The sequence below is a fragment of the Crotalus tigris genome, unplaced genomic scaffold (assembly GCF_016545835.1).
Source record: "Crotalus tigris isolate CLP2741 ecotype Arizona unplaced genomic scaffold, ASM1654583v1 scf7180000018030.5226217, whole genome shotgun sequence".
Lineage (NCBI taxonomy): Eukaryota > Metazoa > Chordata > Lepidosauria > Squamata > Viperidae > Crotalus > Crotalus tigris.
In genome coordinates, this window is record NW_024096786.1 from 4,324,341 (window position 1) to 4,341,977 (window position 17,637).

Consider the following 17,637-nt stretch of genomic DNA (forward strand, 5'->3'; position numbering starts at 1 on the left):
GTCTATGTTGAAAATGGTGATCCATGATTGCATAGATCCTGGCCATAATGACATAATTAAATTACTGTGCAGCTTTGGACTATACATTCATTTTACAAACCTACATGCAAAAATTGTTGTTGTTGTTAATTGCGAAGTCGTGTCCGACCCATCGCGACCCCATGGACAACGTTCCTCCAGGTCTTCCTGTCCTCTACCATCTTCTGGAGTCCATTTAAGTTCACACCTACTGCTTCAGTGACTCCATCCAGCCATCTCATTCTCTGTCGTCCCCTTCTTCTATTGCCCTCAATCTTTCCCAGCATTAGGCCCTTCTCCAGTGAGTCCTTCCTTCTCATTAAGTGGCCAAAGTATTTGAGTTTCAGCTTCAGGATCTGGCCTTCTAAAGAGCAGATGCAAAAATTAATAATGTACAAATATTTGCTCTATTATCTATTGTTTGGAAATGTATTTAGTCATTTGTATATGAAGAGAGAGAAACATGGATTAGCTTACTTTTCAGCCATAGAAAGCTTGCTAATCACAGACATAATAAAATTTGTTAATAAAAGTAGTCTTTGACTTAAATTGAGGCCAGAATTATGTCTGTAAGTCATGGTAGTCATTAAGTGAGACATCTTGCTTAATGACCACAATCCCTATTCTCTCTGTTATAGTCAGTAAGCGGAGTACGGGGTCCCTCAGATTAGGGGAAACCCAGTGCAGGCCCATGCACTGCAGCACTTCCCCAGTTCACATATAGCCTGCTCCAGACTTCCCTGAATTTCTTCCATCCTCTGAGGCTCCCCTTGCTCCACTTCCCACCCATCTGTGTCGCCCATCCTTCTTTCCCTCACACAACCTGCTCCAGTTGCCTTTTTGAAAGATTGCCTTTGGGAAATAGAACTGCGACAGCCTGGTGCTGTCCCAGAAATGGGTGCCATTTTGTGAGCATTTATATTCCTTGGATTGTGAATGGCACCTGCTTCTGGCATGGCTGGTTCTCCTTAGGAAAATTGATCTTTGGGAAAGTGAGGCATGATGGGGGAGGCAAGAGCCCAAGGTTGTGGGACCCAGTGGGACAGAAAGCAGGCCCAGAGCCTGTAGGGAATTGTACGGCCCTGTTGCTGGCATGCCACAGCCTGGTACTGGCCCACGGACTGGGGGTTGGGGACCCCTGGCTTAAGCAATCTACTGTATGTCTTCTTAAGCTGCTTCTCTAAAAAGTGCTAACCCTAAATTAACAAGCTCAGTTCTATGACTTGGATTCTGATTAGAACTCTTCTGCAAACTGCAGCCTGCAACTGACTAGATTGAAGTTCAAACTGAAGGCGTTTGTTGTTCTGTATGGAGGCATTGGTAGCAAAGTTATGTTTTCATCACCTAGTAATTGGGAACAATCTGTATCTGAGGCAGTTGCTAACTGAAGAGATTGTGACTAATCAACTTGCTTTGTTCTTTATAGATTATAAAGCTTACATTGAGAATGTTGTAATCAAATGCATTAAATGATTTACTTAAGCTTTTTTTTTGTTTTGCTTACAGAAAATGCTAGGACAAAAGAGATGATTTTTATTTCACACTAAGGCCTGGAACTGCCCATTGAACAAACGTCCTGATCAGGCAACATACGAATGGCCCAAGGAAGCCAGCAAATTGATTTTCAGGTTTTAAATGACCTGCGCCAAAAATTTCCTGAGGTACCTGAAGTTGTTGTGTCCAGATGCATGTTACAGGTCAGTGCTATTGACTACTTGGAGGCATTTTAATATTGTGATATTAAAAATTAGTTATAAAGTCTTTTTTGCCTAACTTATTAAATGTATATTTTCTTCGGTATACATTTTCCTTTCCCAGTTTGAATATTATCATTTGTTTTCTTTTTGTATGCTTTTAATAATTTTAGTTCTGTTTTTCTTGCTTTGCATTTTATTTAATTTATTGATTCTGCTTTGTTTTGTATTTCATTTTAAATTGCTGGATATCAAATCTAAAAAATATACTTAATATGTTTCATAAAGATCTCTTAAAAAGGATCTCATATAGCATTTATTTTTCTCACTTGGCTAAATTATGTTCATGTATCCCTTATAGCAGAGGTCCCCAACCCCCGGTCCGCGGCCCAGTACTGATCTGCGGCCTGTTGGGAACCAGGCCACACAAGCGGCAGGCAAGCATGCGAAGCTCCATTTGTGCAAGTGGCATGCATGCGCAAAACCATTCCCTCTTCCCCCCTCTCCTGCCGCTGCCACTGCTGGTCCGCAAAGCCGGAAAGGTTGGGAACCACTGCTTTATATTACAGCATCCAGTATGCCGATAAGTAGTACACAGTAAGTGTTCATTTTAAGACGATAAAACAATAGTTCTTACACTGTTTGATCCAATTAACCCCTTTTCCCAGTCTCAGAATATGATTACCCACACCAAAACAAAACAAAAACCAAGTATTGTTTTATACAAGCCTCTCTGCAGTGGCTATCCCACTGGAGATCCATGGATCTTCACCTTAAAAAAAGCAATTACAAATTGCTCCTTTACTCTTAGGATAGGCACAAATTACCTGCAGTTTAAGAATCACTGCTGTGGAGTGTTGATGTTATGATTTGGTGGCATTGTTAAACTATTTTTTCATCTTCAAATTTGTGTAGCCCTTATAGCAGTACTGTGGCCCAGTACTCTCTTCAGTTTTATATTTATATTATTTATACTGAACTAATCAATAGGACATCTATATTATTAGTAGGTATTAATACACAAAATAATTTTCTAATTAAAATACTATTTAGGGGTTTTATGTCTTTTTTGTATTTTTATTACTGGGTCATTCTATATTTAAAAATTAACACATTCAAATTTTCCCTCAAATTATGGGGTTTTAACTTAAATCAACTTTAAATCTTTGTGGACATATACACAAATACCCTGTACACTCAAGACCTTCCAGGTAGTGCTGCTAATTTCTCAGTGCCTTGCGTTTTTACTTCTATCACCAAAAGTAGTGTGGTACTGGATAAAAATATTTTCTATGAAATTAAAATAAAAATGAAATGAAATTGAGATTAAACTCAAAATAAGCATGCATTTAACCCAAACCCAAAGCAGTAAGGTTTTATGAGAAGGTTGGCAAAGATAATTAGGTGCAATAGAAATATACTTCGTTATATTCATCCACTTACTATAGTCTTCTCCCTAAACTGCAGTTTAGTATAGTGGTTAAGGCACCATGCACAAACCAGGAGATCATGAATTATAGTCATACTTTAGGCATGAAGCCAGTTGAGTGACTTTGAGTCAGTCATTCTCAGATTTAGGAAGAAGACAAAAGCAAACCACTTCTACATGTTTAAAGACAACTGCAGGGTATTTAACACACGCATACACCCCCACATATACAGGAAAGAAAGAAGGCTACAATATTTGAAGCCATAGTATTTTAACCAATCTTTCTTTAGCTGTAACCCAGATGCATACTATTTTATTGTTTCTCTTCTAAGCTTTTTATCCCTCTTTTGCCTGTTTTCAAATAGATTTATGTCAGAAAGCTTGCATTTTGTTAAGTTCTTAAATAACCATGACAAAACTATAGGACTTCTACTGATGCCTGTTTTTAAATTTGTTACAGAATAATAATAACTTGGATGCCTGTTGTGCAGTTCTCTCTAAGGAGAGCACAAAATATCTCTACGGTGAAGGAGACATTGGTTTTTCAGATGATTCTGGCATTTCCAGTCTGCGAAATCACATGACATCCCTTAATTTGGATTTGCAATCACAGAATGTGAATCTCCATGGAAGAGAAGGAAGTAGAATGAATGGAAGTAGGACTTTAACTCATAGTATTAGTGATGGACACCTTCAGACCAGCTTATCCAATAGCGAATTGTGTCATCCAGAACCACAGACTGCTCCAGTCCAAGTTCCACAGGGATTCTTTGGCATATCTAATACTCCTAGTACTTCCAATTCAGGACAACATTTTGGATTTCACTTGGGCAGTAAAGGATCTTCTGGTTTGGCTCAACAAATACCTAGATTTAACCCCATTATGGTAACTTTAGCTCCAAATATTCAGCCTGGTCGGAATACCCCAACTTCTTTGCACATACATGGTGTACCTCCAATAAACAGTCCACAAGGCAATTCTATCTACATTAGACCTTATATCACAAATTCAAGTGGTACAACTCGCCAGAATCAGCAAAATCCCGCCTGGATGTCTCAGTTCAGTCCTATGCATTCTCAACAAAACTACCAGCCTTCCCATTCAAATCCCTGGACAACTTTGCCCACAACCAGTTCCTTGACACATACCTCATCACAACAGTCAACTCAGTCAAACCAGCAAGGCCATCAGACCTCTCATGTGTATATGCCTATAAGTTCTCCTACAACTCCTCAAGCACCTACAGTTCATTCATCTGGTGGCTCACAGTCTTCTTCAACCCAGAGCCAATATAATATACAAAATATATCAACAGGACCTCGTAAAAACCAAATTGAAATAAAACTTGAACCACCACAAAGAAATAATTCATCAAAACTTCGTCCTACAGGTCCCCGCTCATCCACAAATTCCTCTTCCAGCAACAGCCAGACTTTAAGTAGAAGTCAACCCACTGTTTACATAGCTGCCAGTCCACCAAATACTGATGAAATAATTACACGAAGTCAGCCAAAGGTGTACATTTCCGCCAATGCTTCTTCAGGTGATGAACAACTTGTACGGAATCAGCCCACACTCTTCATATCAACAAATCCAGGAGTGACGGCCACGTCTAGGAATATGTCTGGTCAAGTTAGCATGGGACCTGCCTTTATTCACCACCACCCTCCCAAAAGCAGAACAATTGGAAACAATGTTTCTGCCACTTCTCCTCGCGTAGTGGTTACCCAGCCTAATACAAAGTACACTTTTAAAATTACTGTTTCTCCAAATAAACCCCCTGCAGTTTCACCGGGAGTGGTGTCCCCAACCTTTGAACCTACAAACCTTCTAAACCTTCCTGAACACTTTGCAGAAACAGAAAGTATCCAACACCTTAATGACCCTGTTTTAGCACATGTCGATAGGATTAGTGAAGCACGAAAACTGAGCATGGGGTCTGATGACGCAGCCTATACACAAGGTAATATTTTCGTGTGAATTATTGCGATTTCTGTCTTGCTGCTTTAGTCAATTATGTACTTATTCATTTATTTTAAGTCTTTATAACAAAAAGATTTAGAAAAAAACCCCAGTACATTGACACAGATGTATATTGCCAGTACAGGTATAGTATGAAAGAATCAAGAAATATAATTATAGAAATTATAACCCTTAATACTCTAGAACTAGAAATGGTTTTGTTAAAATCCTGAGAGAAAAACCTATAAATAATTCAGAGGTTGGTTGGTAAAAGAGATAATAGAGGAAATACAGTTGGAGAGCCTGTTCATAATTTCTAGAAAAGATAAATTGCATTTTTTCATTATTTCTATTCCTATTCTATTTTTATAGAACATTTATTGCAGCGGTTCTCCACCTATGGGTCGCGACCCCATTTGGGGTCGATCGACCGTTTTTCGGGGGTCGCCAAAGAAGGCGATCCGCCATTTTCTCCCCTCGGGGCGGTGCCGCACATGCATGCCGCGCATGGGGGGGCGCCGCGCATGCGCAGAACGTTTGTGTGACGGGGGTCGCCGTCACACAAACGTTGAGAACCACTGATTTATTGCCAATTAAATCCAGTCAGACTGGATAAAGATTATGAAATTGATTTATCCACCATACTATATGTGAAGATTTTGATTTACAGTATTGATTATCACACACACACACACACACACACACACACACACACACACACACACACACACATACAGAGATATTAGGACACAACTATATCCTAATAAATTTGATATTTATTTGTTTACTTAATCTAAATTTTCCAATTGTGACTCTCTTTATGAATAAAACAAAATGAAAAATATAACCTACATATTAGTCTTAAAGTTTTTAAGTCCCTGTGCTTGAATTGATTTGCAGCATTTTTGTTTGATGCTACCCCTCCATTTTCTTTTTTCTTCTTATTTTTGTGTATTTTTCATCTTTTTTTCATATTGAATGCCAAACATCAATGTGTGAAGCAGTTCTGCAGATCTCTGCATGAAAATACTGTACAGGTATCCTCATTTAATAAACACTTGTTCAGTGACCCTTTGATGGCGCTAAATGAGTGGTACTTACAACTGCTCCTCAAAGGTCTGGCTGATATTGTGGGACTGCCGTCACTAAGTGGCACAGTCATATCATGTTGTGCTTTACTACCACATTACTTAGGGATGGAAATTCAGGTCTGAGTTACCTTTGTTAACTGAGGACTACCTATATTATGCTTTGGCTAGGGACCTTCCAAGGCAGATTCCTGTAGCCATTGCTCATTTTTTAGAAAGGTCCCTCTTCAAAGTTTGCATGGCCCAAATTTTAACCAAAAGTTTAAGCATCTGAAATGGCCAGAAAATTTCAGTTATATCAGTTATTTAATTTACAGAGTAATAATTTATCACATTATTGTTTATTGATTTTGATACTTTGGTAAGTGCTGAACAATAATTTGCAAGATAATTGGTCAAGATGATTATCTTCAAAACAGTTTTTGAGAATATCAAATAAAAGTAAAGGTGAAAAATTAGTGTAGATTATAATCCATCAGAAACATATCCCCATTTACCTCATCTTTTCTGTTCTTGAGATCATAATCCACCACATAACAGGATAGAAGAACTGATCTGTTTAACTGAGAATCAGGATGGTGTAATGATTGAGTTGTTAGACCCAGATTCAAGCCCACAATAAGTCGTGGAGATTCATTGAGTGATTTTGGGCTAGTCACTCTGTCTCTAACAAAGTTTTTTGTTGCCAGAAAAATTGAAGGAGTTAGTGTTATATATGCCAGTTTGAGTTTCTGGAAGAGGAGTGGGATATAATAAATTAATAATCTTTTGCAGGTTTGCCTTCTTTCACGTAATAATCTTTTTTTTTTTTTACATTTATTACTCGCAGCCTGAAAATAAATAGGCATCTAGATTAAGATGAACAAGCCAGGCAGCCTGGAGGTCATTGTAATTCCTTTCACTCTTACAAAGTTCCTTGGTATATTCAATTAAGAAAAAGAGACCATCCCCTTGGCTAATCTTTATGTAGGCATTTCACTTCATCTAGTCAGCAAGATTGTAACTTTGTTTATTTATTCTTTTGGTAGATTGGCTGTCAGGGATCAAATCCAGTAAAAAGCAAATTGCTGCTTTTTGCTGATGTTTTTGCTTGCAGGTTGCTGACTATGAAAAGTAGAGGAAAGAAAGATTTGGGGAAGTTTCTTGACTGCGTGAATAACATTACTATTGCAGTAAGCGACAAGAACATGCACATACACTCATCCCCACACACATGCAGTCCAATACTTTAATCTCAGAAGTTTAACTTTAATGATGCAAGTATGGAGACAATATATACACATGCAAATCAACATTTTACTTGTTGAGTTTACACAACTTGCTTTATCAGCCCTTGTCTATGCGATACAATAGTTCATGCACTTATACCAATCTTCTATCAGGTCATGTGCTTAACTGCTGCTTTCTTAGGAATTCTCTGATTCCATGTTACCTTATCCATCCTAAATGTGCTGCTGATTGGAAGAAAAATTATACGTACACTTTTAACTCTATCATAAACTGTAAAACAGCAGCCCAATCGAAATGTTTGGAATACTGAGAACAATACCTCTTGACATGCATTTGTTCTGCTTTGAGCCTTGAATAGGTTTTCAGGAAATAAACTTAACTGAGGTCAAAGCATTTTGCACATTTTGTGTTAGAAAGTCTGATTCTGAAATACTGCTAAGATCATCACAATTACTGTACATCTAGGGTTTTCACTGTAGTAGAGATATGTGTCTGCAGCTTTTATGGTCTACATTGAACCACTTGTTCTGTGACCCTTTGATGGCGCTAAATGAGTGGTACTTACAACTGCTCCTCAAAGTTCTGGCTGATGCAACGTCTCTGCAGTCGTGTGATAGTGATTCAGGTGCTTGGCGACCAACTCACAACTACAATGTTACTGCATCATGTCATCACCCTTTGCTAGCTTGTGACAAAGTCAGGAAACTAAAAAGAGGTCAAAATGGTGACCACACGATATTATGCTTAACAATGTCGCAAGACTGCCATCACTAAGCGGCACAGTCATATCATGTCATGCTTTACTACCACATTACTTAGGGATGGAAATTCAGGTCTGAGTTACTTTTGTTAACTGAGGACTATCTGTATTATGCTTTTGCTAGGGATCTTCCAAGGTAGATGCCTATAGCCATTGCTCATTTTTTAGAAAGGTCCCTCCCTCAAAGTTAGCATGCCCAAAATTTTAACCAAAAGTTTAAGCATCTCAAATGGCCAGGAATTTTCAGTTATATCAGTTATTTTCACTGTCTCGAATTTGTGGGACTATGAGGATATTGACACATACATTGTATTTTCTTTTGGGGATCACGATGTTACAATCTTTTTATGGTTCTTTACTGTATTTCAGTTCAGTGGGAATATATTAAATTACCAAATTGTAGCAGTGTAAAATAATGTGTTAGAGATTTTATCAATAGCACAGAGTAGTAAATGGGCAAACATGAAAGCAAGCAAATACCTGCATCCTTCAGTGCTTAGAATACAGCTTCAGATAGATTCAGTTTCACATTGTTAAAAAGAAACTGATGCTTTGAGTTGAAAATTGGATATCCATTTGTTATCTGAACTACAGTTTATATGAATTTGAGTGTTTTTTTCTAAATTATTTGAGATATTTTGCAAGAGTAAATGGGCAAACATGAAAGCAAGCAAATACCTGCATCCTTCAGTGCTTAGAATACAACTTCAGATAGATTCAGTTTCACATTGTTAAAAAGAAACTGATGCTTTGAGTTGAAAATTAGATATCCATTTGTTATCTGAACTACAGTTTATATGAATTTGAGTGTTTTTTTCTAAATTATTTGAGATATTTTGCAAGCAAGTTTTTTTAGTACATTATGGGCCAAGGGATATTAATTTTTATTCTCCCCTATGTCTAGTAATAAAAAAATATTTCATGGATGTCCATATTCTACATCACAGTTATAGGTAGTTCTGGACATATGACCACAGTTGAACCCAAAATTTCCATTGCTAAGCAAGACAGTTGTTAAGTGAATTTTGCCCCATTTTATGACCATTCTTGCTACAGTTGTTACATGAATCACTGTAGTTGTTAAGTTAGCAACACAATTGTTAAGTGAATCTGGTTTCCTCATTGACTTTGCTTATCAGAAGGATGCAAAAGATGATCATATGACCCAGAAACAGTGCAGCTGTCATAAATACTGGCTAATTGAAAAATTTCTGAGCAATGGCTTTCAATAAATAATTTCCATATTGACTTTGATTACCAGAGTGTTATAGATATATAATGCAAATTCTCTTAAGAGAGGTTTGTATGCTTGCCAATACTAATTCTTTTATTCTGTTGTTAACAAATTCTTACCAAGTTCATGTAACATAATTAGAAATCTTAGACAACATGATACATCTATTGAATATTTCTGCCATTGTCAATGGATGATAAAAACAAGTTTTTTCTGAAATGAAATGAAAACACATATCAAATATACAGGCCCAAACCATGAATATCATCTATCAAAGATTATTGTGATTTAATATACCGTATATGCCGGCGTACAAGGCGACCCGGCGTATAAGACGACCCCCATCTTTGGCGCCGATTTTAACGCTTGCGGAAGTCGCCTTATATGCTGGCATATACGGTAAGTTAAAAATGCCATTTATTTTCTAATTAGATAGAGTTAATCAGGCAATTGACCATATTAAAGCCACCCATCAGCCACAGTAAGATACAATAAAATAAGGTAAAGGGAGACTCAGTGAAGTGAAATAAACTGGATTAAAGTGATATAAAATAAATTTAAAAGAATAAGGTAAAATACAATGCAGAGATGTATAATAAAATAAATATTAAAGTTCAAAACAGTGTGTCTTTAGGTGAATTCATCATCTTTGCATGCAAACCCAGTGTGTTTTATAAAATGTGTTCTTTGTTGGACAGCCCTGATGATAAGCTTAATAGTTTTAATCTCAATCTCTCTCTCTTCTCCCTCCCTCCCCTGAAAGAAATAAGATAATCTTTTGTTAGAATCCTACTGTCTGAGGCATATAAATGATAATTCAATAGGACAGTGATGGCGAACCTTTTAGAAACCGCCCAAACCACAACCCAAAACGCATCGCAAAGTGCCAGGGCCACATCAGCATTGTGGTGCCGTTGGGGGGGGGCAGGGAGACACCTCTGAGAGCCCCTCTGGCATGCAAAAACCAGGGCCGCAAAAATGGGCCACTGTGCTGCAAGACGCAAAAATGCCACTGCTGCACCACAGGGTGTATATACAAGGCTGCAACATGCAAGAACAGGACAGGGCTAGTATCACGCAGGCACTAGCCCTGCCCCATTTGCAGCACGTGTGTGCTCGCGGCCCCGTACGCACATGCACGCATGTAAAATGCTTCCCCCTCCCTTTTCTTCCAGTCCACCAATCGACAATGGTTGGTGACTTCTGTTCTATCACCTTTACTTGAGCTTGCTAGTTGGTCGCTTCGCCTCCTTTGTGCTGGGTGGGGCTCCTGCTTTGGGCGGTGGCAGCAGCATGGACCTGCTGCTGGCGGCGGTGGCACGTGTGCCAACAGAGAGGGCTCTGAGTGCCACCTCTGGCACGTGTGCCATAGGTTCGCCACCTCTGCAATAGGACATTGAATGTATTCTATTTCTTATAGTCCTCAAATACATGTTCTCAAAATATGTCACTTGGTGGAATCATCTGTATATATGATATTGGATGAAATCCATTGTCACATATTTTTCTGTTTGGAAGGCCATTTTATTTTTTGGCAAATCATTGCAACAACCTGTTGTTTGCAAGTGACTCAAAATCAGGGTCCTAATATACAAAGCTCTTTGTCTATTGTCTTGACTTATGTCTGACTGAAGGCAGATAACGTGTTGAGAAGCTGTAATATGAGATGATTTGGACAAATTTGGACAACCATCGGTTCTGGTATATTTTTGATAGTTGTTGGGCTCCATTGAAAGAATTGTGTCAGCTAATAATTAAAGACTTTAATTACTGTAGACTACAAATTATCTGGGTATCTGTTTCAGCTCTTAACTGCTAAAACAAGTATATTCTTGTTGGTCCCTAAAATCATACTTTAAAAGTTGCTTCATTTTGTTCAAGTATAGATGCACTTGATAGGCCCACAGATCTGCACCAATACATATTAGAATTGGTACAATTTTTATCTTGTGGACCTTTAAAATGAAGAGCAGAGAGCTTTGATGGTTGTAACCAAGCTATTTAGTATTTTTGATATTGTTGTTGCTTTATAAAGATTTGTTTGAAGTGGGTGGCTCAAGGTATAAAAACTACTCCTAAGTGTGAGAAGGAGTCTATTTGTTTTATAGGTTCTTCTTCCAAATTTCAATTGTGTTTGAGTCACCTTTTTCCAAAAACCATCACTTTGGATTTATTAATATTAAAAAAATTAGAAGTGCACTAGGAACCAAATTTCCCCATCAATTTTCTCAGGCCTGCTTGGAAGGATGCCATCAGAATCATGTCATCTGCATACAAAAGAATATTGATGTATCTGTTCAGGATCTTTGGCATGTGAACATCTGTAGAATGGAGAAATTATGGGATGTTGTTAACATAAAGTTTGGGGCTAAAGTGCATTCTTGTCTAATACTTTTATAAGTGAATACTGTGGGTGAGAGAGCCATCTACTCCAGTATGGACTTTCAAGTATATATTTGTATAGAGGGCCTTTACCAAGTATAGAAATCTGGGTTCCATATTTAGCTTGACAGCCTTCTTCCATAAGATGTCTCTATTTATGGAATCTAATGGCACACTGAGATCTATGAAAGATGTAAACATATTTGCCATCTGTTGTGCATTTGGTAATAATATAGTATAGAATAAATCAATGATCTATTGTCGAGTACCAAGTCTGAACGTAGACTATTTTTCTGCTAATATATTCTTATCAATTGCCAATCCTCTGCTTTCTTCAAGAGATGTTTTGCATACATCTTCGTTGTTATATCAGTAAGGCATATGAGTCTGTAATTGTGTGTGTGTGTGTGTGTGTGTGTGTGTGTGTGTGTGTGTGTGTGTTCTTTGTTTTCTTTTTGTGTATGGGAACTGTAATGAAAAGTTCTCAACCTGCTGGGATTTGGCCAGTATTGTCTGTATGTAATCAGCCTACTAGTAGTGGAGCCCACCAGTCAGTGTGTGTCCTAAAAAGTTCTGTGACTTAAGAAGTCTTCACCGGGTGACTTATTGGGATTCAGTGCCTGAATAATGTGCTTAATTTCTGTCATTGTCACTGGTGGCCAATGAAGGATGTTGTCAAGGATCAGAGATTCGGTAGTCATCGTTTCTGGATGATCCTATTTAGAGTTGACAAATAAGTTAGTGTAAAAATTCTCCCAAAGTATAGTTGAGACGGAGATATCAAATAGGAGCTTATGCTTCTTCAGTATATTAGGTAGAATATTCCAAATTATTTTTTATTTATTTATCATATTTAAGAACCGCCAATCTCCCTCATACAAATATGATTCAGTTGGACTCTTTGACTGACTTTTGTAGCTCAGATCAACTATTGACCCTTCTTGGTGACTATTTTTTGTAATTGTATCTAAGCTTTAAATCTGGGCATGATGGTTTGGTGTGGGGTTTTTTTCCAACCAAATACAAAACTGCTTTTAGGTCTTTCATGAGCAAGAACAATCAAGGTTGAACCAATTAGATTTTATGGGCTGACAGTTCCTAGCTGGCAATTCTTCTATGAGAAAGTTTTTTGATGTGTAGTATAGATTGAGATACTGGTAAATATTCCATTTGAGTGTTAAGTAGATATAACAACTATTTTCACTCAGGACTGGGCCTTCTCAGAGTTTCATAAAGCTTGTAATTGCCTTTGTGCACACCTTAGACCATTTGAGCCTTTTAGTTTGTCTCACTTCAACATTAGTAATATCCTTTTGTCCAGGCAGGTGGGATCAAGTGATGGTTTTTAAGGAAGGGTCGAACCAGTGCTTTTTTGAAAGATGTGATGCCCACGTAGGCATAATCATGCAAAGAAGTCCCCACTGTAACATTAAAGTCTTTCAGTAGGATCACAACGGCTTTGTATTTGTCTCTAAAATTGTCTTTCTAATTGTACCCAGGGACTCTTGTGTTGATTATCAGCTTATCTAGATTTCCCTAAGAAGAAGGGTTATCTAATTAGTTAATAATCCAATGGATTGCTTAAAATTCATTCAATTGCATTTACATACATGAATCAGTGCTAATTCAGCATTTCGGCTAATCCAGTTTTTGGTCAATTTTCAAGAGACCTCATAATGCTTTTAATTAAGATGTAATTCACAAAGCTTTACATGCTTTGTTAAAACATTGAGCTTTAAGCTAAAAGCAGATTACACTGAAGCAATTATTTGAAAATAATTAAACATAGATTTAAGAAATTGCTTTGTTTGATGTCTCTTTTTCTTATAAAGAGGACTATAATATTTCATAAAAAATTCACAGAAATATTTTTATATGTAATGAGGTAAAACAAGCTTTGAGTGATTCACTAGCACTATCCCCATTTGTGGCTCTGACCACCTTTCTTACTACTACGATAATATGAAAGAGTTTGAGATACAGAGTTAGGGTTTTGTTTTGGTTTTGTTTTGTTTGCATGACGGTCATAATTTACTTTGAGAAAACGTAGGAATTTATCACAAATGTTTGGAACTAAGGTAAGGTTCTAGTTGGTTCCTGCTGGCAGAGAATCTAATTGGGAAGATTAATCAGTTAGGATTTGTAAGGGGCAATGGAAAACTGAAATGGTGAGTAGAAGTTACGGATTGTTTAGAAGAGGCAAGCAATGAAGAACCTTCCTAGCATAACGTGGTTATCTCCAGGATCATCTTCTCACAACTGTTTTTGTCTGCATAAAAAGAATAGCAGAAGGCTCACACTTCAAGCCATTTCTTTTAAAGAATTTCATCATCAGTGTCCCCATAGATCTTCTCAATCACTGTCTCTCTACTTTGGAACAGCTGAGAATCACTTGTATTACTCCAATCCTGTTGGGTTTTAGGAGGTTTTTGGAATCCTCCCCCCCCCCCAAAAAAAAGATGTGCTATGAATTATTCCTTTTGTAGTATGATGTTTATTTTCAATGGAATTTTTTTAGTTTAGAATTATGTTTCAGATTGCTGATTTATCAATATTTATGTATAATTCTTAATTGGGAAAATAGATGTAAACCACTTGAGGTTGATAATAATTGAAATGGCATGTAAATTAATAAGTAAATAAAGAAAATAGAAAAGGGAGTGGCTATAATTAGGTGATTGTTTATCAGAAACAGACTAGGGCTATATGGAAGTTTGTTCTTTATAGATTAGAAAGTTAGGAAGCAAAAGCAAGGAAAATTTAAATTTCACATATTGATCAATTTCATAATGCAATTTTGAAATTACCATATTGATTAGATTGTTATAAACTTGTTTTTTATGGTTTTTATAAGTCATTATGTGTCCCTATGTTTCATATTGGACAAACTGGGAAATTCTCATATAATTGTTTGTCCTAGGACTGCACTGGGTTAAAACAAATGCTGTGAAGAGAACATTAAATTGGTTAAGATGGTATCTTAATGTTCTTCAGCTTTACTAGTACATCAGAAGGCTAGGATGGAACGGCTTCAACGAGAACTTGAGATTCAAAAGAAAAAGCTGGATAAACTAAAATCAGAAGTCAATGAAATGGAGAATAATCTAACACGAAGGCGGCTGAAAAGATCAAATTCTGCTTCCCAAATTCCTTCAGTAAGTCATCATTTCTGGAGATACAGAACAATCCAGTATTACCATAAAATTAATATAAATCAAATCAAAAAAGCAGTTTTTAGGTATAAAATCTGCAGGATATGTGATGAGCAAGTACAAATTGAGAAGTATAGTGATATTCAGAAAATATATTCAGAAAAATTAAGAAGTCATTCATATGGAGCACTTTTTCAGTCATTTGTGCTTACTGTCATATCTCTGTTATAATCAAGCCTGTTCTTAATATAATTATTCCTAGGTAATATGTCTTTAATTAGCTTTATATTTTTCTGGAGCTTTCATTTATTAAAAGCTAAAAATTATTTCAGTATTTAAAGTTATGATTATGTGATCTAGGTAGTCATTAATTTGATTTCCAGATATTTAACTGGTTTTCAGCATACCCAAGAGGTTGCCTGAACGGCTTAAAAATATTAAAATGATTATATAATTCTAATGATACCATCATCAACTAATAACCATGTCTTGTTATCATAGCCATGAAACTAATAATTCTGTGTTTTTCAGCTTGAAGAAATGCAACAGTTAAGAAGTTGTAACAGACAGCTTCAAATAGACATAGATTGCCTAACCAAAGAAATTGATCTTTTTCAAGCAAGAGGTATTGTATTAGAAATATGAACAATCTTTTTATCTTTTAGTATGTAAGGTTTGAGAACTGCAGAATAGAGTGGCTGTGCACGCTTTAAAAATTATTCAGAAGTGTGTTGGCCTTCAAGAGAACAAAGCTTTATTCTACCAAAGCAGCCAATTTTCTTCAGGCTTCTACTGAAGAAAAAGATGCTGCTGCTTTAATGAGTGGCTTCCTTAGAGCAATACTTTAAAAGAGGTCCCCACCCCCGGTCCGTGGACTAGCACCAGTCTGTGGATATCATAAACCAAGCTGCGCAAATAAGTGAAGCCCCATCCGCGGGATGCAGGTAGCACATGAAATCACATCCCTTCCGGTCCAAGGAAAAACCTCTCTCCATGGAACTGGTCCCTGGTGCCCAAAAAATTGGGGGTCACTGCTATACTATACTCCCCTGTAGAAAGCACTAAAGCGCTTCTGTGGTAAAAGGATTCAATTTGATATAATTAACAGTGCTTTATAACAAAAAGAAAATTCTTAGCTGTGTAATTACAAATTATCTTTTATTTCCTCTGGTTTGGGTTCTTTTGGGAGGGGGGTAAAAATTTAAAATTATATTTATTTAAGTAAGGAGAAAAACAACTTAGCAAAACATAATAAAAAGTAGTTAGTAAACATGTGGCCATATTCTATTATGCACAGAGATGCAATTCAGTACTTGCATTTAGATGCAATGCTGGGACTTAGCATAGCCTTCATTTGGATGCACCCTTAGAATTTGGGATGGAGGAGAAAGAGGATATATGTTCTTTAAAAAAGTTCCTACTAAAAATCAGAGTGTAAATTCAGAATTGTGTCAGAATCAAAATTAAATTGGTGTTTTTATTATTTCAGAATAATATACAGGATACGAATTGGATACACTTCGTAATTTCTTTATTTCATAATTATAGACATATTCCTGGAGAAAATGGGTCAAATATTTGCATTTTTCCAGTCCGCTTATCACCCAAAGAATTCCTCTTTTGGATGTATTAAAAGTGCAATAAAGTAAACTGAAATTGATACATTTTAGCAATTGGAATGCAGACAAATGAAACTTAGCATTACTGTATTTTAATTTTTAATGCTTAGAGTACCAAACATCAGTATATTTCTTTCTTAAATTCAAATGAGATAATGTGTTGTCTAGGTACTCAGGATGAGGTTATCAACTGTGGTGTCTGTATTCTTAATTCTCAATTTTAAATTTGATGTTTTTATTAGAGATTCTACCACATTATAGGAAAATCTCAGAGGGGGGAAAAATAATAATTTAGGCCATTTTATCTATGAACAGTTTTTTATACTTTTTAGTGAAAACTCTTAAAGTCTTCTAAGCTCACCTTGATTATCTTTCCCTTTGAAGTAAATATTTTTCTCTCCCATCCTCTTCATATTATAATGTGAATGGGCTCATATGTGAGTATTCAAAGCTGGTGGATCTTATTAAATGGTCTCAGATCTTCCTTTTAAAACAAAGGATAGCTATGCAATGTTACCAGTGATACCTTGTTCATCAATATCCCACTGCATCAGTTTTAATTGCCTTTTCTGTCCTAGCTCTATATGATGTATTCTTATTTTTTTCAGGACCACATTTTAATCCCAGTGCCATCCATAATTTTTATGACAATATTGGATTTCTAGGTCCTGTGGCACCAAAACCCAAAGGTAATGCTAGTAATTATTTTTCTTTTCAAATTATCTCTGGAATCAAACTGTATCATTTAACTTATTTTAGTCTGTAATATTTGTAATCTGTTGCTGGGAAAACTGTTGGAGGTCTGTAAAATTCAAATAATAAGTCATCACATTCATTTGCTCTAATTATTCTTGTTTATTTGTTCTTTTTTCTTGCATCATCCCATTTTTTTAAAGACAGGAGCTATACATTTACACATGCTAGGACATTTGATTTCTCTTCAGTTTTAAACATAAGAACTGAGAAATTATCTTGGGATATGCACACATACTCTTTCCCAAATACTGTTTCTTTAGTGTTTATGGTGCTGTGTTCTCTTTCTGATCTCTCTTTATCTTTCTTGGTAGA

At 36.5% G+C, this 17,637-nt stretch overlaps 1 protein-coding gene across 2 annotated transcripts in view; it reads left to right on the forward strand.

The window, feature by feature from the left end:
• The window catches only part of TAB2 (TGF-beta activated kinase 1 (MAP3K7) binding protein 2), a 52,636-nt gene that overhangs the window by 32,241 nt on the left and 2,758 nt on the right, over window positions 1-17,637 (forward strand). The window contains exons 2-6 of one of the 2 annotated variants that reach the window (XM_039346880.1): window positions 1,525-1,715; window positions 3,602-5,105; window positions 14,793-14,953; window positions 15,482-15,575; window positions 17,178-17,258. In XM_039346880.1, coding sequence (XP_039202814.1) covers window positions 1,614-1,715; window positions 3,602-5,105; window positions 14,793-14,953; window positions 15,482-15,575; window positions 17,178-17,258 — 1,942 coding nt within the window. In that variant the 5' untranslated portion in view covers window positions 1,525-1,613. Of the gene's footprint in view, window positions 1-1,524; window positions 1,716-3,601; window positions 5,106-14,718; window positions 14,954-15,481; window positions 15,576-17,177; window positions 17,259-17,637 lie in introns of those variants that run through there. The other variant, XM_039346881.1, reaches the window with a different exon arrangement.